This window comes from Etheostoma cragini, chromosome 12, assembly GCF_013103735.1.
Source record: "Etheostoma cragini isolate CJK2018 chromosome 12, CSU_Ecrag_1.0, whole genome shotgun sequence".
Classification (NCBI taxonomy): Eukaryota; Metazoa; Chordata; class Actinopteri; order Perciformes; family Percidae; genus Etheostoma; species Etheostoma cragini.
In genome coordinates this window covers 23,890,523-23,918,496 of record NC_048418.1, presented here as the reverse complement: position 1 = coordinate 23,918,496, position 27,974 = coordinate 23,890,523, and the positions used below count along the sequence as shown (strand labels likewise).

General features: G+C 41.4%; 1 protein-coding gene across 6 annotated transcripts; it reads right to left on the bottom strand.

Annotated features, from left to right (window-relative positions):
- Positions 1 to 15: 15 nt before the first annotated feature.
- On the bottom strand, positions 16 to 27,878 carry tcf3a (transcription factor 3a). 6 transcript variants are annotated; one of them, XM_034887512.1, is made up of 20 exons: positions 27,341 to 27,878; positions 23,750 to 23,846; positions 22,360 to 22,432; positions 16,776 to 16,849; positions 15,579 to 15,654; positions 14,853 to 14,893; positions 14,567 to 14,702; positions 14,137 to 14,186; positions 12,612 to 12,708; positions 10,673 to 10,809; positions 10,402 to 10,546; positions 10,126 to 10,184; positions 9,928 to 10,006; positions 8,504 to 8,580; positions 8,167 to 8,340; positions 7,893 to 8,004; positions 7,159 to 7,291; positions 3,277 to 3,512; positions 2,750 to 2,881; positions 16 to 2,640 (listed from the first exon to the last, which is right to left on the bottom strand). In XM_034887512.1, the coding sequence occupies exons 2-19, from the start codon at positions 23,801 to 23,803 to the stop codon at positions 2,757 to 2,759; spliced, it is 1,878 nt and encodes a 625-aa protein (XP_034743403.1). In that variant the 5' UTR covers positions 23,804 to 23,846; positions 27,341 to 27,878; the 3' UTR covers positions 16 to 2,640; positions 2,750 to 2,756. The 6 variants fall into 6 exon arrangements, with proteins under 6 accessions (XP_034743403.1, XP_034743405.1, XP_034743402.1 ...); XM_034887514.1 differs by having other exon boundaries at positions 7,204 to 7,291; XM_034887511.1 differs by lacking the exon at positions 3,277 to 3,512 and adding an exon at positions 5,005 to 5,243 and having other exon boundaries at positions 27,341 to 27,874.
- Between the last annotated feature and the right edge of the window lie 96 nt (positions 27,879 to 27,974).

Sequence of the window (27,974 nt, the reverse complement as noted above, 5' to 3'; positions counted from 1 at the left end):
CATTGGATAAACGTGGTAGTTATTAAAAATGGCACATTTATTGCTACATTACTGTTATATACACAACAGTTCTCTATATCTACTTTATATATAAAAAATAGGAAACTGGAGGCACTTTGAGGACATAGCCTACATAGATGTTGTCCCCAAACATGAGTGAAGACAGAGAGATTTGTAGCAGTTCATCTGTTGTGGAGGACAGAAAGGGTCTCTTAAAGAATATCAGGTGCATGTTTTGATCCTTGGATTCCGTCGACATATCTTTCGGGTAAAGAAATAAAAGTATAAGTCTTTAGTAGAGATTTTCATATCACAACAACACCACATTTTTCTGCAGAAAGGTTAGAGTAACTGACAAGAAAATAATGTCTGGGGCTAGTCCGTGGGGCAAGATTTGTGATAAAATGAAGGTAGAAAACCAAATACTGTTACATTTCAGTATCAGCTTACAATGGTAACGCTGTACATATCATACAGCTGTACATACATCAATGCACATGCCAGTCAAAGACAAAATTATACTTAGCAAAATCAGTACATAAAAGATGAAAAATTTTAAGCAGTTTTCAGCGTCAAAGTTGAAGACCAGGTTATTAGTCATCTTACATTTAATGACAGACACTGAAGCAATCTGTATCAATGAGTGTAATTCTTCATTTAGATGTTCTGAGACACCGTCAGATGTTACTGAAGTATATGTTTTCATACATCTGTATTATAAAAAGGTACAACCTATAAATCCTCAAATGCAACATCATCCACCATGTAGCAGAGAAGTGTTCAGGCACTGGTGAGTAACCATTATCAAAACTCCCAAAGTCAGGAAAATGACTAAGGCCACCCTTTTTGATTCATTTTATGCTTCAGATCATGACAAAACAGTTAATTATGTTGCAGATTGTGCAGGCCGCCCCTACTGCCCCTTCCTCAAACTAGTCAAAAAGCTCATCAAAGGGCTGGACATCAGGGTGAGAAGAGGAGGGCGCTGAAGAAAAATATTGTTTCATTTGAGAAAAAACTGTCGCAAACACCAGAACGATCCAATTACAACTGGTCTGACACGTTTGTGTTGAAACATGCATTTTTTTTCCCAAAAAAGAGAGCAATATCACAACATGTGATGTTACAGCCAGATAAGTTTGTCATTTCTAACATTTCTAAGCACCTGGCACAAAAGAAAACACCTCACTTTGTTCCTGGAATCTAAATTGAGAGAGTCATCTTACATTTAAACAATGTAAACAAAAAAAAGAAAGAGCATTCCAAATGATACAAACAGAAGTCATACAACTATCTTACAAAGTAAAAAATAAACCAATACAAAAAGCAATGATAAATCAATTCTACAAAAAGGAAGATCCTTACAACAGGCTTTGCAATTGTTCAAAAGGGGGAAAAAAAAACGCTAAATGCTCAAAACACAGCAACAACCAAAACAAGTCCATCAATGGCATGTAAATTCTCTACAGGGTAGCGGGTACACTCATGATCCCTTTCAATACCCAATTATTTCTGCCTTCTCGCAAAATGTGATCCACCACAATACAAATTGCTTCAAGACTTAAGTTTAGTAAGTTCCTAATGCTGTGACAGAGTCTTCAGGTATGATTTGACAGGGGCAGACTGATGGGACACTGGCTCCCCACACGGCTGTGAGACAGTCATGAGGGTGATGGAGCTGAGCAGTGAGGATGACATCTGTACACTCCAATCCAATCAGCGGAGACGGGCCCCACCTTTGAGTCAACATCACCGTGGTTCCTCGATTAGGATCGAGTCTTTGCTCAGGTTTGTGTCGGTGGAGGGTCTCTCTCTGGCGGTCTCCGTTTCACTTGCATTGCAGTGACCATAACAGATGTACAGGACTTAGAGAGGCGAGATTCAGGGATCCGCAGTTAAAACCAAACAAAAAACAACCCACCCTGTGTGAGTCAGTGACTGTGGCACCTTTTTAGTCAAAGCAAGAAATAAAAAAAATAAAAGTACATCTAGAAATGCCAACAAAAAAAAGGAGTCGTCTCTCTGATTGCCCAGTTAGTTGCTGGAGGTCTCCAAACCTGCCTCTGTAATTCAGTCATCACAAAAGGAGATTACGATGATGGCTATTTTATCTTAACACTATGCATTAGGCCTCTGTCGGGCACATTAAAACAGGTTTTTGTTCAATCACACGATATAAACCCAGGTGTCCCTCTTCGCCGGTGAAGAATGTAAGACCTGTTTTTCAGATGGGAATGCCAATATCCAACAATACAAATCCTAACTCTGCTCACACAAGCAGTTGATCCAAAAAGTTTCATTTGATCCAAACAAGTTTTGCTCCCAACACGTAAAGCAATTTTTCAAAAATGTCTTACAAAAACACGATCATAAGAATGTCCTTATGTCCAATTTCCACTGTCTCCAAACCGGTGTCCTCGGTTCAAAGTGTTGTCATGTTAAGATTAATACATTTTCCCCTCTTTCTGTAAGAGTGTGCTTGTTACTTTTGTATTCATAGTCAGGAATGTGGCCACCTGCTTTGTCAGTAATGAGGTGTGTGTGCGTGTGTGCTTTCCAAAAGTTGATTAACACACACTGAGATGCATGACAATGATAGATTAAGGCCACGTGTTCTAAGGGCTGTACAATCAACAGGAACTGGAAGAGAAAGGAGAACAATGAATGAATATCTTTCAACAAAACAGAGACAAATTGTTATCATCTTGGAGGCACCACAAACCCAATTATACAAACTCTGTAGACCGACCTGAGAATTACATATGTCCATCTCCTCCTAGACCAGGGTGACCCCCACCGAGCTGCATCTGGGGGTCCACGCCGGAAACCTTTTCCTCCTCTCTCCTCTTGAGGCAGGCCGCCTTTGGGTTCAAATTACGCTCTTTGAAAAAAGGACCCAACACTTAGATTAAAAACAGTAAGGGAGCATGTCTTTTTATACCGTAAAGCAGTTTTAAACATACAGAAGGTCAAATATAGACAGGGAGAACAGAAAAAAAGGGAAAGCCAGACAGGAAAATGAAAAGAAAGATGAAAAAATGCAGGCATTTGGCAGAAAAGCAGGGTTATACTTCCTCAAATTCTCCCTTTCATCTCCATTTTTCAGAGTCATACGAGCAAATAGTGAAGAGAATGCCAGAGTGAGTGCCACACAGTAAGCGAGAACAATATAAGAAGAGATCTTTCTATAGGTGAATGACTGGCAACTTGTCCAGCTATGATAAGAGATGGTTGGTTGTCTATGCGGATCAGACCTTTCTGTTTCGGCTGACCTACCTCGCACCTGCTTCTCCAGGCCCATAATGACCTGGACAGCCTGTTGCAGGATGATAAGCTTGGTCTGGGCCTTGTCGCTCTGCAGGTGGACCTGACACATCCTGCCCAGCTCTCTGAAGGCTTCGTTAATGTCACGCACGCGCACCCTCTCCCTAGTGTTGTTAGCCATGCGGCGCTCACGCTCCCTCTGCTCCTTCTCCTCGGCAGTCAGGTTCTCATCGGTCACCGAGACATTGCTGCAGCCAGGAGGAGAAGTGGGGGGTGGAGGGGCTGGTTAACAAACCCAAAATCACAGCCCTTGCTGAACCTGGACAAGACGTTCTCACTAAAACTGCAGTAATACGGTTTTGAAGCTATATTGCTTTTAACTTAGTATTTTTCCTCCTCAGAATCACCCAAGAGGAGACCAGTGGAAATGCTGAAGAAGATACCAGTGGAGTGGGCTGTGTTGCAAGAGAGAGAGCGGAGGGGGTGGGAACAGTTTTCAGGATCTACAGTAGGCAAACAATACATCTTTGTAAAAATGATGGATTTTTTCTCAATGAGTCACAACTTTAAGTGCCGTGGGTTGAGTAAGCGCAACACTAAATGATTCAAGCCAAAAACAAATATATTGGAGATCAAGATGCAGTCAACCTGAGCGACCGGTCTAATGAATCCATCCTGAAGTCTAACCAACAAACAGTTTCTTTTGGTCACTGAGGTCCAGGATGGAAGTTGAGGGGATATAGTGATTGTCCAGCAGAATGAGAGAAGTTATGAGGAGGGAGAGAGAAAGGGAGAGAGAGAGGAAGCAACACCTTCTGCCAACATAAAAAGAGCCACAGAGAAAAAGCCAAGAGGAGAGGCTGAGGGCATTGTGTTAAATACATCAGCAATAGGAGATGTATTTATTTGAACATGAGGAGGAGGTGGTCACTGTTGAGATCTGTAAAAAGAAAATGACAAGAGGACAGGGGAGTGAATGGAGAAACAATAAGGATTTTCGCGATAAAAAAAAAAAAAGGGCGGCAAGATGAAAGGGTTACTGCTCGAAAGGCTGGGACATGCAACACAGAACTGCAACAGAGCTGAAGACGGGTTAATACACAAGACAACAGCCCTCTAACCAGCGGGCCAGCGTCTCGACGGGTACACTGTGATTGGAAGTTTTAAAAATACATTTTAATGCTGGGGGAAAAAAAAACTTAAAAATTAAAATGACTTCATAAAACCTCATGGTTTACTAAAAGCTCGATGAGGCAAGAGTGGAAAGCAAATGAGCACACAAAAAGATGTGTTAATACAGCGGAAAGGTGAGGCAGAAAGACACGTAAGCATTTTCACAGCGGAAACAGACGGCCAATTATAAGACAAGGCAACACATACTGTATCAGAACAACCAGCGGTCCTGTATGTGTTACCAGAGGACGAAAACCACAGAAGATGAACTAGAGAATGGGCATGTATTAAAAACAGTCACACAGCTTCATTTCCTCATCCCGTATCCTTGCTTTGATGATCGCTTTTAGGATGGACTGCAAAAATGGCTTTAACTCACATTATTCCAGTTTATTATCAGCGTTAATACCACTACAAGTGGAGTCAAATTAAATGCCTTAAGTCATTTTAAAAAGATCTAATATGACTAGCAGCACTTGTCAGGAGGGGTGAAATTGAAGCCATGTGGGAGTTTTTTGTAAAGAGGCCCTTCCCCTCCTTTTCCTTTCTCCCTGGACACCCACTGACCTCGAACTTGCTGCTCCAGGTTGAGTATAACGTTAACAGCCTGTTGCAGTACGATCAATTTGGTCTGCGGTTTCTCGTGGCTCAGATGGAGCTGACACATGCGGCCCAGCTCCTTAAAAGCCTCGTTGATGTCCCGCACACGTAGCCGTTCACGGGTGTTGTTCGCCTGCCTCCGCACTTTCTCCCGCTCAGCCTTTACCTCCACTGGTAGATCTTCATCGTCTTCCTCATCATCCAGACTAGCCAATGGCAGATGAGGAGGGAATGAAACAACAGTATGGGTACAGTTCACTGATAATAACTTCCCAATTTCGGAGTGCATTACATTATCCTAATGATGTCAACACCACGTGGAAAGGGATACAATTCCAGAGTAACTCAATGACGATTACAAACACTGCTACAAATGTGGGTCACGTTATGGTCTGGCCCGAGCGATCAGTCAGTTTTTGACCCAATAGTAACAGGAATAATGGATCCCCAGGAACTAAAGTCAGAAACAGAATTAGGAACTTAAAGCTTCCACCACATCTAAAGAACCATGAAGATTAAAAGGTGCTATACACAACATTCAGAACATTAATAAAGCAGCAACCAACTATTGTTGTGTAAAGATATAGTGGAGTAATGGCGTCCTGAGCAGAGAATGAAGTCACATTCCTTCTTTCTTTTGGTAGCTGGGCCAGCCGCACATGCATGTTTGTGCATGTCATTGTGATGCCTGTGTGGGGCCGACGCGCCAATTTGTTGTGGTCTGAGATGGTGTCTGACATCTAGTGGTTCTGAACGTTGTATATAGAACTTTTAAGTAAATGGCAATGACAAAAAAAAAGATTAAAACAGTAACAACTTTGTGTGAGCTGCAACTTCTGACCGCCAGCACAGCCAAGAAACGGCATCAACAATGATGAAGAGCAGCGAAGATGAAACTCGCTGACAAACAGATAATGTGATCGACAACGGTAGCAGTGTTTATAATTGTGATTTTATTACTTTCAAATTGAAGTCCCATTTAGGAAAGTTTTGATCTGGTTTAAACTGTGTAAACCAAATTTTCTTCTAGTCATTGGCTCCAACGTTGTCTTTTGTCTGTATTTTTGCATACTAGATTAGGGCATTTTCTGTTCATTAACCTTTTGATTGGATACTGATGTTACGCCTGTAAGGATGTCGGATTTTGAAAAAGAGTTTGTCTTTTTACTTAGCGATAACTGTTCTTTGATGTAGATTCAGATTTTTGAACTCTACTGCATTAAAAATTTAAATGGGATAGGGTACTTTGGTTATACAGTTTCTTCCTTAATCATGATTTTCACTTTCACTTTTTTTTAAAGTGCTCATATTATGCTCTTTGGCTTTTTACCTTTCCTTTTAAATATCTTTTTTGTGCATGCAATAGGTTTACAAAGTGGAAAAGCTCAAAATCCCCCCCCAAAGGGAGTTACCATCTCCAACAGAAAACACTGTTCACAAACTGTACCAAACAGCTCTATAGTCCAGCCTTTACTTCCGGGATGAATAGGAGTCACTTCGTAACACACGTTATAATGCTCGCTTAGATGCTAGCATGGCACGCCCTCATACTCTGCTTCTGACTGGCTAGTAGTCCTTACCAAAAGGTATTGCGCATGTGCGACTCCCAACAAAGATGGAATAGATGTCAGAGCTGCAGCAATGTGTAGTACAACAAAAACATGGCGTTTTTTGAAAATAGACTATGTAAACCTGTTCTGATATAAACTCTAAATACGATTAAGAACCTGAAAACGAGCATAATATGAGCACTTTATTGTCAAATGACAGCTCCAACTAGTGAGGTATCCTACTTAACAGATGATGAATCTTTTAACACTACACAGTAAAAGCACCTTCAGAAACTGGAACACATTTATAACTGGCCATCCTTTCTTACCATGCAAGAAAAGGGGCCCAACTGAAGTCCTTTTTTATTAATTTCTTTTAGTATTAACAGGCTAGTGCCCAAAAGTTTATGATCGAATTAAATAAATGATTGACTATGATTCATTGATTAAAAAAAGGTTGAAAGACCATTTCCTGACACATATTATACTTAAACCACAGCAGCATTATTTGCCATGAAATATCATGCAGTGATGGAGTATAAATATTGTGTGAAAAAAAGGTTTTAGACACCTTGTTCCCAGGCGGGCCTTCACGTCTTTTTTCTCGTCCTCTGACCTGTCGGTGATTGAGCAGTTTTCATCGTCCTCCTTGTCCTCTCGTTTGATATCAGAACCAGTGGAGCGACTTTGGCTCCCGGACAGGGCTGCACAGATAGTTCAGAAACAAGGATACCGAATGAGATACATAAAGAACTAAAAAAGGATTGCTTAAAGTGGCAATATCGAAGACGATCATTAAAATATGCCTGTTAAGTCACCATCTATCACCGAATGATAGAACACAATAGTGATTAAGCCAATGACCTACTGACGCAAGTATCGCAATATTTATATATTTGCAGTATTACAAACTTTTTTTTAAAGTTACTTCTAATGCAAACCAAACATTTCATAGAGTTGCAGGCTGCACACCTCCAACTTCTCAGCAAGGTAACCAACTACTTTCACTTTCACAGACTCAGGGGTGACAAGAGGCACAAAATCACATCACAGTTGCTCACAGAATGATGGAACAAGGCTATTATTATTATTATTATTATTATAAAAAAAAACAATAGTTTGTTTTATTCTAGGACCTTTAGTATTAAATTACTTTTGCTATTACTAGCAGTAAATAGGGGGACCCCAAATCAACCAGCTCTAAAACCTTAAGGATTGCCACTTTGACATTCAATGATGGCAAAGTATTACCACCCTCTGACATGACAAATTAATAGAGGAGTAGAGAGCCACAGAAAGTCTTACCAGTAAAACCTTCAGGCTGAGAGCCTGGCTGGACAGATGCGGGGCCATGGTGACCGTGCATAAGTACTCCACTAGAGGGCAGACCAGGAGAGTCCTCATGGTGACCGGACAGCTTCAGGAAAACAATTAAACAGTGTTTCATGGATCTTGTTAGAAGTTTGTTATACTTGGATGAAAGCAAAAAACAGCTATACCACTCTATTTCATTTTTAATATCAAACTGCATTCAGTCATTTGTGGATAGGTTTCCTGTGCGGCTATTTATTAATCTCACCAGTCCAGGCAGGCGACTGGCCAATCCAAGTGCTGCACTGGTGAAGGCTGGAGGCAACCCTAAGCTAGACGAGAGCAGACTATGCATCTCAGCCAGTCCTGGCCCTCCTTGTCCGCTGGCGTGACGCTGAAGAACATTGATGGCTTCATCCAGACGGTCCTCCATTTTACTTGGCTACAGAGAAGAATGACCAATTAGACAACAATAGATGATTCACGAATGACTGACTAGCATCCTGTTTTTGCCACTGTAATTTACTTTTACTAACTCACTTTTTTTCCCTCCTTTTTACAATATGTTGTTGCATCTCTAACATCAAAAAGACACGGTGACTCACCATGGATTGAATTCCACCCTCAAAGTTAGGAGAAGGTGTGGCCTGGCCAGAGGACCGAGTCCACTGGGATGCAGAGCCTACAAAAGAGAAGATTATTAGATTTGGCAAGGTACGTTTGCCCTCATTTACTGAGCTCAGCTGAGCTTATGCTCTAAACTGATGTTAACAAAATAACGCATAGGTAATGCCCCCAATCAGTAGCTGATCTTTCATGAGGCTCCATTTTAAGGCTGGACAATTCAAGAAGAAGAATGCCTTATCCCACGAGGGGACATTTTTACTCTGTTAGTACAGTTGCACACACAGGCCTCAATTACCAAACATGCTCAGGACCCATAAATGCTATCAAACCAATGGAGAGAATGAGGGGGCTGCTCCTTGGAGGAGCACCCAGAGCAGTTGGGGGGGGGTTCGGTGCGTTGCTCAAGAGCAGGAGGTGAACTGGCATCTCTCCATCTACCAGTCCACACTCCCTACATCGGACCGTACAGGAACTTGAACCAATGACCTTCCGGCTCAAACCCCAACTCCTACGGACCGAGCTATTGCCACCCATATTTGTCAATATAATATTGATTCATACTGGGATATGATACTAGATATCGTCAGATTTTGAATGTCGTGATATTGTAAGTGTTGTTTTTCCAGAATACATTACAGTAAAGGGATGTATACAGCAGATATATTACATAAATGTGTCAAATCTACAATTTCAAGGAACGTTTTTTTTTCTTTCAACTTTATTGGGATTACAATCATCATCTTCGCCCCCCTTCTTTTTGTCTCACCTTGTAAAGCAGCAGTAGCTTTTGATGTATTGAGGGTGTGATGAACTTATGGACAAATGCGGAAGTGACCCCACTCTTTTTTAACTGTATTTTCCCTTCCTCTCTTCAGTTATATTTGGAGTGTGTGTAAGATAAAGTGAAGGTTAAGCTATGGATGGTGTAACTTGAGTTACATTTACAGTATGCACAGATAAAAATGCCATTTTCAGAATTGTTGCAGGGTTTAAAAAGAAAAACATTTCAACAAAAACATGGACACAATACTGACACACAGTATATTTTAATCTTGCAAAGATTTCAGTTAATAGGTGAGACATGTCTTACAACTAGTTTGCTGCTATATCAGATGACCTAAACGTCATGATAGTCTTAAATGCCAAACGTATTTCGGTTCCGTTTGTTCAGTGCCAGCAAAAGAAATAAACACTGGTGACACAGGTGATAAAAAAAGAAAACAATCGGGTTTATGTCAATTTTGTAAACCATTCAGGCTCAGTCAGGATGACAACAAAGCATTTTTAAAGACTAAGATTTTTATCATCTCATTACACATCAAGAAAGACCCTGTGTTGAACCAACATGACAGCCAGATCACCTCAAGGCCTCAGGAAGAACTAACTAGAGCTATTTCCTCACCTGATACAGCCTGGGGAGAGCCAGAGGGAGTAGATGGAGACGGAGGGAAGGTGTTACTGTGTGGGTCTGAAGGATAGATCTGGAAAAAAGAATGTTTTTAACTAAATTAAAGGCAATTTATTCCTTTACATTTATTATGCTATATTGGAAGTATTGTGTTAGGTAATTGCCTAAAATATGTATTGTAATATTACTTACAGATGCCAAGGCTTTTCCAATCTCATCACCTGAACTTCCAGGTACTGCTCCTCGATTGGCTTTTGAGGAAGAAAAAAGCTTTTCAATTAGATAATATGCTCAAATAATAATTAACCATGTGACAATATTGCTTGAAAACACAAGGAGCACTTTTCACAAAGAAAATAGCTCACAATTAGATCCTAGGCTCAATGAATAATTAGCTATGTGACAATAATGCATCAAAACATAAGGAGCACTTTTCACAAAGAAAAGAGCACACATTAAAGGATTTACCCATAATGGTGTCAGCCATAGGGGGGGTGTGGCTGGGGACTCCGAAGCTGCCGGGGCCAGAATGGAAACCAGCAGGATGAGCCCCATTCACCTCACTACCATGCATGGGGTAGTTTTGGGGAGAGAGGGGCAGTGGCTGCCGTTTCTGGGAAGCAAAGACAGCCAATGATTTAAATGTACAACTAAAAAAAAGCTCAGTAAGTATGCGTTAGTCAAAAAGTGTCCCTGCCTTTATAGAAAAACAAAAACAAAGCGTAAAGGAACAACTCACCAGTCTGTCTTGGGGGTTGATGGCAGTGAAGGGAGCAGGCTGGCCCAGATGGGGGGAGTTGGCCAGCATGGCAGAATAACCAGGCTGAACCATCGACCTCGCAGAGCCCCATGGATCAGAGGGCGGGTGGAGGCCTTCTGTCAGGGGGCATCCAGCGGAGGAGGAGGGAGCAGGAAGGGCAAGGGATAACCAGCCACAGGAGATGAGAAGACAATGAAGGCCACATATGAGACATGTCACATTACTGTGATGACTTCATTCAACTGTGATGCACTGTTCAGCACACAGGCACCACAGGGCGTTAACTGGCACACGGCTACAGCACATAGGCCCTGGTCACACCTGGCATTAACATCGGTCCGGATCAGTGATCCGATCACAAGTGGACAGGTCGGAACGCACCCGGGACACATTGAAATCAGATTTCTCAGTCCAAATTTAGAGGTGGTCTGGGCCACAAATGGCCACATTCTTTTAGTACTCTGTGTGTGTGTGTGTGTGTGTGTGTGTGTGTGTTTGTGTGTGTGTCCTGGGCCACATTGAAGCACTGCCCACTCAACTGTAAGCGGAACTACTGTGCGTACGGTACTCATTCCCTGCATTTGTCCACAACGTCTAAACTAGAATTAGTTCTGGGAGCTGTAGTTTCATTTTTTTAAACAATTGCCGATCAAAATGGATCTGTTGACGGATGGGTTAACCCATTACAGTTTTATCCACGTTCAGATTATTCTTGTCATTCTGATAAAATAGCTGTAGTTTCCCCCACATAATTATGTTTTCTTGATTCAATATGTATTGGTAGCTAGCTAGGTAGTTGACCATGTAGAGAACAAGCACGCTAACATTAGCCACTCAGCTAAAACCACAATATATTATATATCAGTGTCACTTTTTAGCACCGGGGGAAGGGGCTTGTTGCAACATTACTCAACACCGCTGAGAGACTTGCTTTGCGGCTGGGACTGGCCGCCTAGTATCTCATGGGGCCGAGCCGTGGCCACAGAGATAACGGCCGAGGATACGCCTAGTTCAATGCTATGGCTGCCGGGTGTTGCTGCCAGACTCTCCCCAACTTCCCCTTTTGTCCGCAGGACAGTCACCATTTGTCGGTCAACTTAACTATAAAAGAGGGTTCGCTAACGGAGGGAGAATAACAGCACAACACCGCGGCCAGCCGGACTCGGACACATGGGGCGACACGGTCTGCTTCCCTGACGGAACATAAAACGTTCTGTTACTGCCGTTAGCGCCGTTATCACCCAGGGCTTGAGTTTGTGCTGGGTTCGGAATGCTGTAAATTAATAACAATGGCTGGCTGCTGGCTAAATGTGGATGTGTCGTGTCCCCGGGGCTGTTGTCATCCCAACTGAAGTCCCTTAGCAGCGGGGAGTGAGGCCAAAAAAAACACATTTTAAAAAATGTGTTTATTTTGCATCCTAACTACCCTAATTTATTCAAATTATTTTTCCAATTCTGAAAGTTAGAATAGAAAGTGTCTATTTTTCTTATGATGGCGTTGCTTAATTTCTGTGTTGTTTTGCTTTTGTCTTTGTAATTTGACTCAATGTCATTTATTGAGGGCCGCACCTCAATGATCACCCAAGCACAAATAAAAGGTTCAACGAAAAAAAATATTAACACACTTGGAAATGCATTCTAATGCACAGTGTGAACGGACTACAGCTGCCCACTTGCGATCGGATCAACAAGGACGCATGTAAATGCCAGGTCTGAACAGCCTCTTAGGTTCATCCGGACTTCCATATGGACATTTTGGGGAGCCGATTTAACAACCACACTAGCTAGAAAAGGAATATTTCAGGTCATTGTTATCTTTATAGTTATCTGATACATTTACCCGCATTACCGAGTCTCTGGCAGATTGAACTTTTCAACCCAATTCGATGAACAAGGGGAGGCTCTTGTTGCAACTGACCTTGCATGTAATAATGTTGGTAGACATTTCCTGCCTTGGAGGCCGGGTACCCAGCATTGTCCCTGTTAAAATCCTCTCCTGAGGCTGATGCATAAACCTACAAAGGATGCAAAGAAGAAAACAAAAATATATATATATAGACGGTCACAAATCACTGTGTTAATTTTAAACAAGCTATATGGTTTATCTAACTTGTTGCCTGAATGACGTGCAGAAGATACTGCATATAGCATATTTGTTATAAGATACTCATAAAAATGCTATAAGAGCTTCCTTGTGCTTTGTGACTACAAATTATTCACCCCATAAAACTAGTAGTAAAAAACTAGTTTAGGTTTTCAAAAAAAAAAAAAAAAAAAGATATATACACATTAAATACCTGATTAAACACAGCTCTTAAAAGTATGTGTTCTTTACTAAGTTATCTATTTTTACGATCTGGATTTGCTACTTAATTCAATAAACAGGCTGGAACATTTCTGCAGACTGTAACGCTGAGCATTATGTATCGAATATGCGGTGTCAGTAATTTTATTGGGCTATGTCTGTAGGGCTTTTACATTTTATCCTGTTAAACAGAACCTTACTGAAAATGGTTTACAGATACACAATTCACACTCTTTGACACAGTGAGACGTGACCACACAATGGGAAATGCAGTGGGATTTGGTGCATCGTATAATGGGTATTAAGGAACCAATGTTCTGAACCACTTTAGCATTCTCAATCAAGACTAGTTTAGATGTAAGCAAGTTTCAAACTGTGTCTGCAAAACTCAAATCCAAATGGACTGAAGTTTTCTTCTGTAATTTGATTAAACAGAGAGAAAAAGAAGAGGAAAAAGACGGGAGAGGAGTAGAGGGAACGGAGAGATGCACTCCTAATTACTGAACCATCTGCCGAATCCTGGATGGCAGCCAACTCCACTGGCAGCTGGGATAGAGGGATGGGGGAGGGAAAGAGAGAAAGGGGAGGGAGGCGGCGGGAAGGAGAGGGAGGCGGATGGAGGGGGGGGGGGGGGGGGGGGGGGGGGGGGGGGGGGGGGGGGGGGGGGGAAGGGGAAAGCAAGAAACAGAGAAGAGGAGGAAATAGGGTGCCCAGAGAGCGAGAGTGGGAGGGAAAAAATGAGGTGGAATAAGAACCATCTAAACCCCGGTATGAATTCCCTTCAGTAATCCAACGGGTACACTTGGCAGAGGGGAAGAAATGTGGCCATAAAGTAAAGGGCCTTCAAATACAACACACTATAAATACATGCTGCAAATGAGTGACTGGGTGAATGAGTGGCTTCCCCCACCCCTTTTCCTTCTCTTTTTTTTCTCTTCAGTGGTGCAGATACACAGCTGTAAGAGCTGGATGTCCTGTATTGCAGCTATTCTCCTGCTTTGCAAGCCAAGGAGAGGCTTAAGATGCCGAATGGAATGTGAAACGGGGCGTAAAACATGACAACATGAGCTCCCATTGACTGAACGCAAAGGCTGAGATATAGTTCAGGGTTGCAATGTTTGTGGATGCTAGTACTCACAGAGGAGGGTAGGCCAGGGGGCACCTTCCTGATCTTTTTAGGCTGTGGTCCTGAGCAGAGAAAGACAGAGGGGAATCACAAGTATGCACATTGCAGAAGTGACTATAGAACCACCAATGTAGGGATTCACTTATGCAGCCCCCTTCCTTCTGACGTCCTGCTAAACCAAATCGATCCACCTGTCTTGTGACCAGTCATTAATGCATAACCACAATGTATTCTAGTTTGAAGTTTTTTAATGATTTTCCTCATTGAGAACTCAGTGATTTCACTTTCTTTAACCAAGCAGAAGTGAGATTTCTGAAACACTTTTAAAAACCTCAGCAGGAGAAGTGATGATATACACCGAAATACATATAAATCAGAACAAAGAACTTTTTCTGGAATTAAATCTCATCACTGTGCTTCCAACGATCCTTCACAATCTTACCAATAGGCTCCTGTGAGGGTCTCCTGCGAGGGTTGCTTCCCTCATAGGAGGAATAAAACTGGGAGTTGGACTTCAGGCCAGACGGGGAGAGGGCATCGGGACTGGGCATGGGCATCTCACTGGGCATAAAGCCCGGCTAGAGATGGTGAAAAAAAAAAAGAACAAGCTCACGTGGCGTAAAAAGAAATCTTGATATTAAATTCTGATGATATGGGAAAAGAAAACTGACTAAGGGACAGAATTACACTAAAAAAGCATTAAAGGCTGTTATTCCTGCCTGATTTACCTGTGTTGCAAATGACGAATAAGGTCCTCGCTCAGCCTTTCCTGTTAGGAGATAGGAATATAAAATTAGGTCATGATCCTGAAAATTAGGCTTTTATGTCAATATTAAATCACAATCTGGCTATTCCCCATTCTCCATTTGGGTGCCTCCCATCTGCTGTGTGAGTGTATGATGATGATGTGTGGTATTTATGGCTGTGGACAGCAAAACAACAACAAATTGGCCCATTATAAATGGTCCAGGGGCAATTGTGCCAAACCTCTGTCCCCTCCCGACAGTTAAACAGAAGAGAGCTATAGGCTACCGTGGTCCCAAGGGACAGTCTTGTTTGTGCATGGGTGCCCTTTACACCCTGCACCCCCTCCTGCCCTGAACACACAAACTGCAACAACAACAACACACGAACAAAAAACCCTCCTCCACATCCTCCCTGATTACTCTGCTCCCTTCATCCATTGCCACCTAAGCATTAATATGGCTTGCCCTAAAGTGGTACATTACTAACTATCTAACCTATGAAACAACTCATTGTGTTGGTTTAGTCGTCACAGTCTATCCATTGATATAAACTTGTGCATTTTAATGAGCAAATTCTTCTGTTAAAGTCTTAGTATTAGTAAAGCTGGCCCCAAATGTCCCTGATTCTCTTTAAGAAAAAAACAGATGATGTGAATGTTGTGTTGTCTATGTCCACAACATCCTAATTTCATTTACCAGCTTACTCACCAACAATCCCGGATCCATACATAGGGGCAGAGGCAATGCCCTCTTGCTCACCGTAAAGGCCTTGATCTCCATAACCCTAAAGGGAAAGACAGCAGAGACACTCGGGATGTAAAAAATAAATCAATAAATTAAAATAATGAAAGCCCATTAATAACAACTATTTCACACCAAAGCTGCTATGTAAGAAAATAAATCATGTGTGTTCATCATGTGTGTTTGTTCATGTGAATGAGTCAACAAAGATTATCCAACTGGGCTCTCAGGCCGTGTGCCAGATCTAGATTTCAGGCAGGGATGTCAGTGCTCTGTTTTGGGATGAATGGGTAATTATGAGATTCTTCAGCAGCTGAAGGGTTACTATAGAAATCCATAAATCCTTCTGTAAAGGTTTTTGTGGAAATTAAGTTATAAATGTGGACAGGTTGGTCAAAATGGTCCAATATGCATAAGATGTATAAATAAAGCAAATATATTCTGCTGGATCCTTACAGTGGGATCTGCACCATTCCTAATGTCTAACCAACCCAAGTTAGCCCTGATACTCTGTGCTAACTATCTGGGAAGCAATGGTCTGGCCTTGTTAGAACCAACCTGAAAACTCAGAATATCTGGTAATTTGAGTGGTTTAGAGATAAGATCTGCTCCAGTACTTGCAAACCAGTTTGATATTAGTATAAATCTGGACGATAACATGAAGGTTTTTTGAGCTACCGAACCCTCACAACACCCAGTGAGATGCAAACCGACAATCAATGAGATGGACAGAGATTAAAGGGGAAGATGCTTGTGACAGAGCTCCCCCTCGGAAGACAATCCTCATAATATTGTGTTAAGTCTTACGCACCATTATTTTATCGTTCAGTGTGAATATGTTTATGCTGTTGTTCACAGATCATGTGTAACACGTCTGTGTGTAATCTATCTCAATTTCTAGTACACTCCTCAAATCAGAGCCTGGTCTTGGGAGTCAGTTGTATTCAACTGAAGGTGTGGAACCAGGTGATAACTTACTATTTACCTAGGACCACAATGGTGCTGTATCAGTGGTCAGATGCAGGTTGAAAACCTTATTATCAAATATTATATATTGTGTGTGAAAGTGCTATAAATGCTGATCACCTAAACTCGTGTTTTGTTTCACGCAATAGCATGACATCTACAAGGCCAGATTTTATGTAGTAAGGAGGATAAACGTACCCTTCCCTGGTTGAAGGATGGACTGTTCTGTTCTCCTGGGCCCCAGGGACTGGACCCACTCCTCTCATCTATACCTGTAAGACAGAGAACTGGGTGAGGCCTATAAACCACAAAAAAAGGCAGACACATTCTTAACAATAATTTGCGCTTAGGCTTTGCAAAACTAAGTCTAACTTTAGAGAATGATGAAGTTGACCTGCTTTCATGCTGTTTTTTTCCAGGCTGCTCAAAGTAACCTCAATGGAAGAGCTTCAGCTCACAGCTCACACAGAGACAGCATAGTGACAGCGCTGTCACATAGTGTGGATATGAGCTGTAGGAAGTTTGAATAATTAACACCCAGTATGAGGCTCCCAGAATCATCCTCAACATTCTTCATTCTCCCACTCCACTCCTTTACATTTTCCATGGCAACAGTCATTCCCCCCCCCCCCCATCTATTCTCTCACATTTGGACTACACCTTCACCTTAACACAGACGAGTGCTAAAGGTCTCAAGGTAGACACACCGTACCCCTGGCCAGAGTACCCCAGCCTTCCGAGAGGTGAGTGTGTTTGAAAGGAGTGATAGATTGGTGAAGCAGAAATTCCTGCCTGTCCCCTTTCTCTCAATCTCCTCTTGTAGTGCAACACAGCATCTCTGGGGAAAAGCTGAAGCTTAATTGCGTACTGATTTGCATAATTGTGCATATTAATGAAGCTCAGTGCTATGAATATTCATATTTTTTGTTTTGTTGTCTAATTAAAAAGTGGAGAGAGGAGAGGGGAGTGGGGTAGAGGCGGGCTAGAATCATGACAGGATCAGCAGTAGAACAGACTGATGGGTCCACAGCGCTGAGAGCTGCTAGATTGCCGTGACAACTGTGATCTATACACACGACACCAGCAGAATAAGAGATGAAGGAGACAATGTCTTGTCCCCTCTCCATGGCTGCCTGTCACTCTCCACGTCAATCACAGACGATAAAGAAAATGCATGAACCATTCGTTTCCGTTGTAAGTCGGAACCCAAGCTTAAGACAAGAAAAAGGCTCAAATTCAATGTTTTGTGTTCAAGACTGCATTAACCCTTTCCTTGACAGTCTTGTTATCTATACGGAATTTAACTTGCAGTGTCAAACAACCTATTGCCAAATAAAATGCAGATAAGCGGAACAAGCTTTTATTTTTGGGGCCACATTTCATCTTTCACACTCACACACACACACACACACACACACACATGTATTCGGAACCATGTAGCATATCAAAACAGTCTGAAAAGACTAACATTACATGCAAAGCTAATTAGCAAGAAACGAACATGTGGTACTTTTGGCTTCTTTAGAAGAACTGAGGTGTGTAAGGCAGTAGAAAAAGAAATCAAAAAGTCACTTACTTTCCACAAATAGCAGGGTGCATTTAGCACATTTCCACAAACTAACACACACCTTCTTGTATATGAATACCATTTTCAAGGCACTCAGTGTAGGGTTAACAGGTGTTATGTATAATGCCAGGAACACATTTAATGGAATTTATTATGTGTGTGGAGGATATTATGTGAGGATTAATGTAAATATTTACACCCAAAGGAATGGAATTATGGGATACATGTTTAAGAAACTAGTTGCAATAAGATAACTCAGAGGCAGTAATGAGCAATTTATATTAATGTAAAAGCCACATTGTTTCTAATTAACTGATCTGATGATAAGCAAATCAACAAAATTTAAATGGAAATTTCAGCTTGTTTTCAGAATTGCTTCCATGAATCCTGACAACTCTATATCTTTACATTGAACCTAAACAACAAAAACCAAAAGTGAAGTTATACAGGGGGTAATGTGTACTTAATTTACCGGACTACTAACGGTTACACACAAATCCATTGTGGTTTCAACCAACATTAAAAAACCTGCCAACTAATGCAATTTAACATAATAGGTGTGGACCACCTTGACAGTGTTACAATGTAGGTCTATACATGAAATCCCACCACAGTGATGTTCCCTTGTCTGAGAGAGTGACACACACACACACACACACACACACACACACACACACACACACACACACACACACACACACACACACACACACACACACACACACACACACACACACACACACACACACACACACACACACACACACACACACACACACACACACACACACACACACACACACACACACACACACACACACACACACACACACACACACACACAAAATAGGCTCAGGTTTTAATGCGACTATTGACATCTCTGTCATGAGTCTTTACATTATCAAAATATCAAAAAATAACACATACCCCCATACCTCTCCCTATAGGGCAGCATTATGACAATGTTACCAGGTCTTTTAAAACATGAAACCTGTTGCAGAAACATATGATTTTCATGTTGTAATCCAACACATTGTTTTTTTTTTTGTCAGAACAGGGGTTAGAAAAAAATGGGTTTCCTCTTCCTCACTATCTCCAGCAGCGTTGTTCTTGAGTCAGACACATTTTTGGCGACACCAGAAGTGCTAAAACCATGAGAAACCGGTAAGTTGTGCACTAACCGGACTTGGGAGAGAGAAAAATGAAGAAAAGGGTGAGTAACATCAGACAAATTCTCTGGTGAACCCCAATGCACTTTTCCTCCCAGCATGCAACGCCCCTTTAAGCATGGCTAGTCTATAATTACACAGGAAGAGATACTGGAAACAGACAGCCAGCCTGAATCATAGGCTTCACGAGCAGCAGAATTCCAGCACATCCATTGACCAAACTTGCAGACATGTCTTGGTTTTTACATGAACACTGCCCCAGGCACTTATAACTGAGTGTGCCGTTTGGTCTACACACCTTCTTCCTTCCCTTGGCAAAATGAGTCACACAGACACAAAGCATGATGTCAGGTCAAATCTCAAGAGGGAATACTGATAATAAAATACAGAACAATGTACAATAACACAGGCCTGGCTGTTTTAACCTGTGAGTCACTGGAGACTTCTCAAACACAACAGTGTGCGCTAATGGACTTAGAAATACTTTTGCTAGTGGGTAACACACTTACACTTAAAAATCCTACTTCTGACACCGTATGAAAGTACACATTTCAATAGAAATATGCACAATAGTTTACAATTTAAAAAAGCTAATCTACTTGTGACTTTAACACCCGTTAGTCTTTGTGATTCACTAACACATCTGTTTGAAAAACAGGACAACTCATGCAAATTTAAAACTCTTCCCCTTCTGCATTTCAGCCCATACCAAAGTTTAAAAATACATTTTAGGATTCTCAGTTTCCAGAGACCAAAAAATGAAAGTCAAATTCAATTACTTTAACTGACTGGGGAAAGGGATTGAACAGGCACATAAGACCAAAGCCGAGATATTACCATCACTGATGGCTCTAAAAGGGAGGTTCCCATAGCCACACATGTTTAACCTCCACATATCCCAAACCTTAACCATACTGGGGAGAGGGGGGGGGGGAGAAATCTGACTCTATAAGAAAAACATGTGGCAGCTGTTCCACAAAAGGCAGGACTACAGTTTGACCAAGTTAGCTTCTTTGAAAGTAACCATATGATAGCACAGCAAGGGTTACCCGAAAAGCATCAAAATGACCAAATTTAATACATATAGACGGACACTGAGGTTCATTTTTCTCTGAAATTATTCTTTTAGCCACATATTCTACATGAATGCAGTCCAGCTCAAACCTATCCCACAGCCAAAGTATCAAAGACAAAAAGTATGGCCTTGAGCAAGATGGAATAATTTCACATTTTGGGGAAATATTCTGTATGAGAGTGAGATGAGAAGAGTTGTACCCACACAGGATGAACAGGAAACATATTACCCCTGTTCAACCATATTCTTATTAGCTTGTAAGCAGTCATTGTTTTGCCAAGGTATGACTATATACCCTAGAATGAACTGAAAGGACAGGTGGCCAGCCAAAAAGTGGTGCTGGAGTACCGTACACATGTTTAATATGGACCTTGTAAAACCTTTTTGTAAGCACACACCTTGCTGTGACAAAAGAACGTGTAAGTGGCCCTCAAGTGAATAGAAGAAATAGAGCCCCCTATACCCCACCCTGTCACAGCTTGGCTTGTCTTTCATCTTAGCTTCAATATCCTGTTTCATTTCTTTGGCTTGCCGAAAGACCTACAGCACTTCTAGAGATGCGAGGGTGAGAGAGAAAGGTTCACGTAGGGCAAGTGGATCTGCTACACTGAAGGTAGAAATGGACAGGTAGGCATTTTTAAAGCTTACCACTTTTTTTGTGTATGGCAGCAATTCAAAAGGGCCCAGAAACAGTCGGATGTCAAGTATCTCTGAAACGGTTTGTGTGTAGTAACATGCAAGCATGCCTTAAAACTAACTCAAGGGCTGGTAAATTAGATGATGAGGATGGATATCGGCTCTAGGTGAAAAGATTGTATATGAAGAGAACACGTAGGGTGCGAGCTTCCAGGACAAGGAAACACTTATGTCTCTTTCACATTTCACGAGTTACTGGGATAACCTTTCATACACCAATATGGATTTTCACTATTTACACATACACTACATTCAGGAACATTTCCATTCTGTCCCTTTTCACACATGCCATGGCAATGGAGAGCAGATGGAGCCGTTTTTGTCCGGTGCCAATGTTCTTGTAATGTATTTGATATTCAACAAGTTTGCGAGACAAGTAAAGGCTATATGGTAAACAAGTCACAGATTTAAATAGGTCCTGAGCGTAGTCTTGTGATTGGTTCGCTCGCTCACCATGAAAGTGTCTTTGGACAGAGGGACGCAACCCTTTACGTGCTCGTCCCTGCAATGTTACTGCTTTCGTTAACACAGCCATCCGGCAAGTTCTTTGTTACTAGCTCTTGAGGTGGGAAAATGGCAGTGAAGATTTCCTTGAATATTGATCACCCATTCACACATGAACCCACGCAGGTAATGTTCTTTAACATTTAAGGGATAGATTTCATTTGTGAAAGGGGCTTTAGTCACAGAGTAAGCAAATGAGATAAATTGGGCTCTTCCCATCAACCCCCACACCGGGCTTTTGTCCACAGTGATAGAATGGCAACAGCTGAGAAGGTGAGGGAAGGGACACCTGCAAGGCGAGGACGAGGAAGTGTTGAGGAGATGATCTACATTACATTAAATAACCTGGCCATCTTTCCCGAGGTACTTTCCAATAATTATGATCTGATACACAATTCTTGAGTACAAGTGAAGAACAGAACGATTTCCTTTTCTATTACCATTCAAAACAGCGTGAATGAATGTGGAGTAGAATAGTGGGATGACAAGAACAGCCTATTTCTGCCATGCTTTAGTGTCAGGAGATTGAGGGAGCATTACAAACCAATAAGGACACTTCAACACTTGCTTTAGGTGAGAGGAAGGAATTTCTTTTCTTTGACATAGCATTTTACATTTCTTTCCTTTTTTAAATCAAGAGAATCAAATGCATAGGAAAACTGCATTTCATTTATTTGGGAAAGAAAGGAACAGAACGTCCAAAAAACTAAATAAATGGACATTAATTTTATTTTTTTCAATGTTAGAAAAAGAAAATCTTTTTGGTCTTACCTGAACCTCCGAACTGACTGCTGGCGAGAGTAGTCGGCCGGTTCTTGCCGTTTGAAACTGGAGGCTCAAACATCTGAAATGAGAGAAATTGAAACTGTAAACTGTACTCCATCTAGACTTTGCAGCGCTATATCATCTTCACTTGTGCAAAGTTGATTAGGTGGTAATTTAAACTATTATATACTATTAAGCCAACAGCTACAATGGCAATAAAGCAATCTACGGATTCCAGGTTTGACTGAGTGACTGCTAACATTAAAGTGACACAACAATAAAACCTCTCGTAAAAAGATGGCTAATGTACGCGCTGCAACCCTTCGAACCGTGATCGACTGGCCCATTCATGGATGCCCCGATGTTACTCTCTCTCACCGAACTGCTGTGGCTTGCACACACACACTCACACGTGGTGTCCACACACACAGCGTTGCAGTGGCGCTGCCTGCGAGCCCCATCTTTCTACACTGAGATTGCTTTTGATAACGGGCATCACTAATAAAATTAGTTTTTTTTATTATTAGTCAATATCCACGAAATTCCACTTTTGGGATTCCTGTGGTGTCGCCGGATGTCTCTCGCTCTTTTGGGCCAGATGTCCGTCACCTTCCGCTTTCTTTGTGTTGTAACTCTAACCTGCGGCTGATTTCTGAGGACTATGGTTACCTGCTCCTCACATATCTGTCCAATCTGAGTTTTCTTCTTCACGACTAAAACAACTTTTGGACGTAACCATGTTCCACTAAAACCAGTTCCTTCCTGACACTATTTTGCAGCGCCACCATGGATCGGTCCGGCGCTTAGCACCGCCCAAGACGATTGTGATTGGTTTAATGAAATGCCAATAAACAAGAGCACGTTTTTTGTCCATCCTGGAATGTGTGGATTAGCCAGACCCTCCCCTGCAGCGCTGTGGAGGAAGGTCTGGCCAAGCGAGACTATTTCCTTATAAATATTACCGAAAAGGGTTAAGAACTGAGTGCATTTTTCACAACACGCAAACAACTTTACGATAAAAGCCTCGTGTTAACAAATGAAGGATTCTGTCCACAGAAATGCCAGAGGCTTGTAATTCAAAACGGAACAAGTAAGTGTTATGTAAAATTATGTTTTTTCCTGTCTGTGACATTCTACCGATATACACATTAAACGTGAAGTGAAAGGAGAGGGAGTGGAATATGTTGCCTTTTGATAAATAAACAGATGTCATTGGATGATACTTTCTCATATCTCATATACAATGTTGTTGAGAATAGTTCAACAAATAATGCTACCAATAAAAAGAAGGGGTTCAAAAAGGGGATGTGATTGGCAGATACTGCTTCCAGCGATCGGAGCACCCTTACTGTAAAGGATGCACATTAAATTCAAGCAATCTTCAGAGAGATCTTACCGCGCTAAAATCCAGCAAGTCGTTGAGCTCCTTGTCTGTTTCCACTGCAGCCATTCTCTGCTGCTGTTCACTTGGGCCTTTCAGTCTCAGCGAGCGACTACAAGCAGAGGTAAGGAGAATATGAGTATATTTTGTAAGATGGTTAGCTATTCTGACCAGCAAGGATATGCAGGTGTAGAGCTGGATACTCCCTAAGTCAAGTATCAGTTCCATACCTCAATGATATGGCTATTGGTGCTTTCTGCAAAATGTAATCAAAACAAAAGGGAGGGTGATACAGGCTCAGAGAAAAATGTGGATTTATAAACCAAAGCAGTTTGGTGCATTCACTGTTTTATTGACCCAGCTTGAACAATCCACTAGTTTTTTAGGGAACTGCATGAGTTACTGCTATCGTAAAGCCTTTAAAAGTATTTATTTTTTCCTTTGCTTTACAAATTGTGTCTTATTTGCATTATTTTGTTCATCATGTGTTTATGGTTCAGGTGCAGGTAAGCAACTATATATATATATTGCCATGGACAGCTGGACATTAGAGGTGTCTTACTTTTTAATAACTACTAGTTAGTTCAGAAAATATAGTTAAACGGGAGACTTGTTTACACGTGCCTGAGTGAGCGTGTTGTTGTGTCTAGTTGTGTTGTTGTGCCGCCATATCTCAACAACAAAACTGCTGCAGAAAATGTTGTCACAACCAATGGAATTGGAATGGTGGCAAAAGTTATGAAATAAGAAGGAGAAAAAAATCTTGCTTTAGAAAATATTACAAAAAACAACAACACCAGACAATGTCTAGACCTACATCACAATGTCAATCTAATATTGAGTTTTCCCACCATTACACCGAATATAATGATTCAGGCTAATGACTCAAACGCATTCCATTTGCTCAATAAGACAGTGAGAAAAGTCAATTAAATGATACGTAACCTACAAAAAACCTTTACACAGGTAATGTTTCCACCTTTGATACAGTTAAACCTAAATAACTAATACCATAACCAGTCTAGTAGCACGTTCTTGCAAGACTATGAAATTATTAAGAAGAAAGTACTGGGGGGAAAACAGTCAACTCTAAGAGTTTCCCTGGTAGCCCACACCTCTAAGGTGTGTGACCAAGGTTCAGCCACAAGCCACACTGGGGCCCTGGACCCAGACAGCTACTCCTACCTCAAAAACTAACCTGCTCTCACAGCTCTTTGGAAAAAACGTACTGGCAACAGACGAAGTGCTGAACTCTCAAATACAAAATGTGCTGTATGTGACCAGCCTGTATCAAATGAGGCCATGTGCGTAAAAACATCTAAATAAGTATCATTTCTACATGAGGTGGGCAAACTAGCAGAGATGCTTTGCAACACAAAAGCACTGCAGTTAATACCCAAGGGGGACATCACAATGGTGTGATTTTATACTAAAGGTGTTCAAATTCAGAGTTTTATTTTGAGTTTGTGTTGTTGGAGGCTGACTTGTTGTGGCCAGTGTCCCTTTGCGCTAATGCAGTTTTCCTGAGTTTGGAATATGTTGTCATTATTTTTAAGACTTTTTGCTAAGACACTTTAAATATATTTTAAGTGTTTGACCATGTGTATTCCTGTAAATTGCCCCCAAAACTGGCTAAGGATGTTTGACCACACCTCCCAATGTCAATACAAAAGGAATTGTTGTGAACTTTGAGATCTTTCAGAAACACTGAAAAGTCACTTAAAGTGATATTAATTTACAATTACCATAATTGCGAAAATGTGTATAAAATTATGACAACCAATGAACAAAAGATGACAAATGTGAGCTGCGCAGTTCTTTTTTGTCCAGTGTGTTGGTTTTGTTGCAAACAGTTAGTACAGTGTAGGGAAAAAAGTTAACAAAAAACCCCAAAATAACAAATAAAACAGCCAGCAACATTAAAAACTAGGTGTGTGTGTGTGTGTGTGTGTGTGTGTGTGTGTGTGTGTGTGTGTGTGTGTGTGTGTGTGTGTGTGTGTGGGGGGGGGGGGGGGGGGGGGGGGGGGGTTAGGATTACAAAGTGCATTTGTAAGATGTCCCTGCTATGGTTTTGCTTGAATAACTCATATCATATATGTATCATTTTCAGGGCATGACGGAAGATTCACTTTTAGTCTAAATTTATACACTGGAAACCAAAAAAATCCCATTAGTTTCAGTAATTTGAGCTGGTAATGGGAACTACAAAACACATGTAATATAACCCATCACATTAAAATGCATCCAACTTTTTACCAGGATTGCTACTTTTACCAGTGATATTGGGAGTCATCTTACTACTTTGGTTATTATAAAGTGACAACACCAAAAAATGGACATTATTTTAGAAAACATCCAATTCTGAATGCATGACAGGGTGCAACAACTAGATCAAGCCTAACTCGCAAAAGGCAATGTAAATGTAAAAAAAAAAAAAGGGGTTACAATCAACGTATTGCCATAGTAACGACTAATAAGAAATGTGTGCTATGACATATGAACAAGCCAAAATACTTTGGCACTACATAATCTTGTCGTTTCTGTCTCTCACTGAGCTGAGGTCAAAATGGGGGATAAGTGCTTAGCCCCTCCTAACAAATGGAAGTTGCATACGCTTGTCTTGAGCACCCCCACCTCCGGCCTTTTCCATTTGGAGAAAAGTTTTAAGGCACTTATACCCACACAACATCGCGTACCTGGCGTCTAATTAAAGATGGACTGTTATAAACTGCATGAGTTTTCATGGCTCATCGGTAGTTTAAAATCCTGCGGGACGGTTTAAAACGGGCCTTAAAACCTGTTGCCTGCCCCTCACGTCGAGCAGGAGAATGGGGCACTAATGAACACAAAGACCCGAGCCACCAAAGTTTCAGCTCTACGGTCAAAACGCAACAAAATCAGAAAAAAAGTCAAAAATGTCTTGGAACAATTGTTCTAAGTGTGTTTTAAATAAAGCAAGATGGAGTAATTAATGCTTTAGTCGCATTCGTGTTGCTTGTTAATGGTGGTCGGGGGTGGAGGGAGGTAACGTTAAAACATAATCATTTTAACTCGAATTTTATTATCGTTGCTTAATTTGGGGTTTTATAACGTAACATATGAAGGTACAGTAACCTAATCTCACGTTACATTAGTGAACGTCTAACATCTTGATACCAGGTGGAGAAATTAGCAATTTTAGCCACAACCGGGAGTGTCTTACCGTTAGCTAAAACAAATCAACAACGCATGTCTATCGTTAACGTTCATGCGTTGTTTCTAGAAAATCGACATACTGGTACTACAGACAGCTAAATCTTGGGGAGCTAACTCGGTTCGGTAATGTGCTAATGTGCCGTAACATTATAGCCCACCGAAGCGGACAAAGAAATATTTTCCACCACACATAAGCTACTAATACTAGTAATAGTAATAGTAATAGCGCTGCAAGCTCGCTCAGGCCGAAGGGACTACAATCCAAGACCCCGCTTTTCCCGGCTGTGGCACTCGGTTACAACTTGAACGATGCGCTTAAAACTTGATTATTACTCCAGTAACAACGCGACAGACGACTTCTGTTTGACATGCATACGCTTGTTATGAATGTATATTCAGCCATATAATTACCTGGACTCAATGATATGGCATCCAACAGTGAGAAATCGACGGCCGCAGGAGAGAGAAAAACAAAGTTAGGGATAGGATCCTTCCCCCCGTGGTCCGGACTGAGGGCTTGATGAAAATGAGGAAAGACAATATGAACCACTCCTCCGTCGCCTCGTTTGGTTGTTGTCTTCGTCACGAAACTGAATAGACGTTTCTAACACGAACCATAACTCTTTTACTGCTCCGTTTCCTTATTGTTAGAGAAAATGTAACCATTTCATTTTCCAAGTAGACATTTTAACAGCCTCCACATTGTCGGTTCCAATGAAGTTAAGTATCAATCCGCAGCACAGCCTACTGGGGGACACGGAGGCTTAAACATCAGCGATGTCCAATCTCGGCTAAAACAAAATAACCAGACAAAGCAGTTTTTTTAAATTAGTTCGGCAAGGCGATTATCGTAGATACCGCAAAATGTCCCTCTTTTGTGGCTGCAAACACGACACAAAATGATCGGAGTAGCAATGCGCGGGGACCTATGTCGACCGGCGGATGAGGACAACGGAAAGCCCAACAGCCTCAACCAGTAGCAGATGGAACGATGATATCAGAGGGAGGACCAATTGAATACGACGAAAATTTGATTGGCATGTTG

Bases quoted from the DNA above. Each gene is read 5' to 3' on its own strand.
- tcf3a (XM_034887511.1), bottom strand. From the start codon at position 23,803: ATGGCTGCAGTGGAAACAGACAAGGAGCTCAACGACTTGCTGGATTTT. The intron at 12,709-14,136 runs GTGAGTACTAGC...CATCCTTTGTAG, and splicing joins CCCCTGGCCTACCCTCCTCT to GTTTATGCATCAGCCTCAGG. The intron at 10,810-12,611 runs GTCAGTTGCAAC...GCCCCCTGACAG, and splicing joins CCAACATTATTACATGCAAG to AAGGCCTCCACCCGCCCTCT.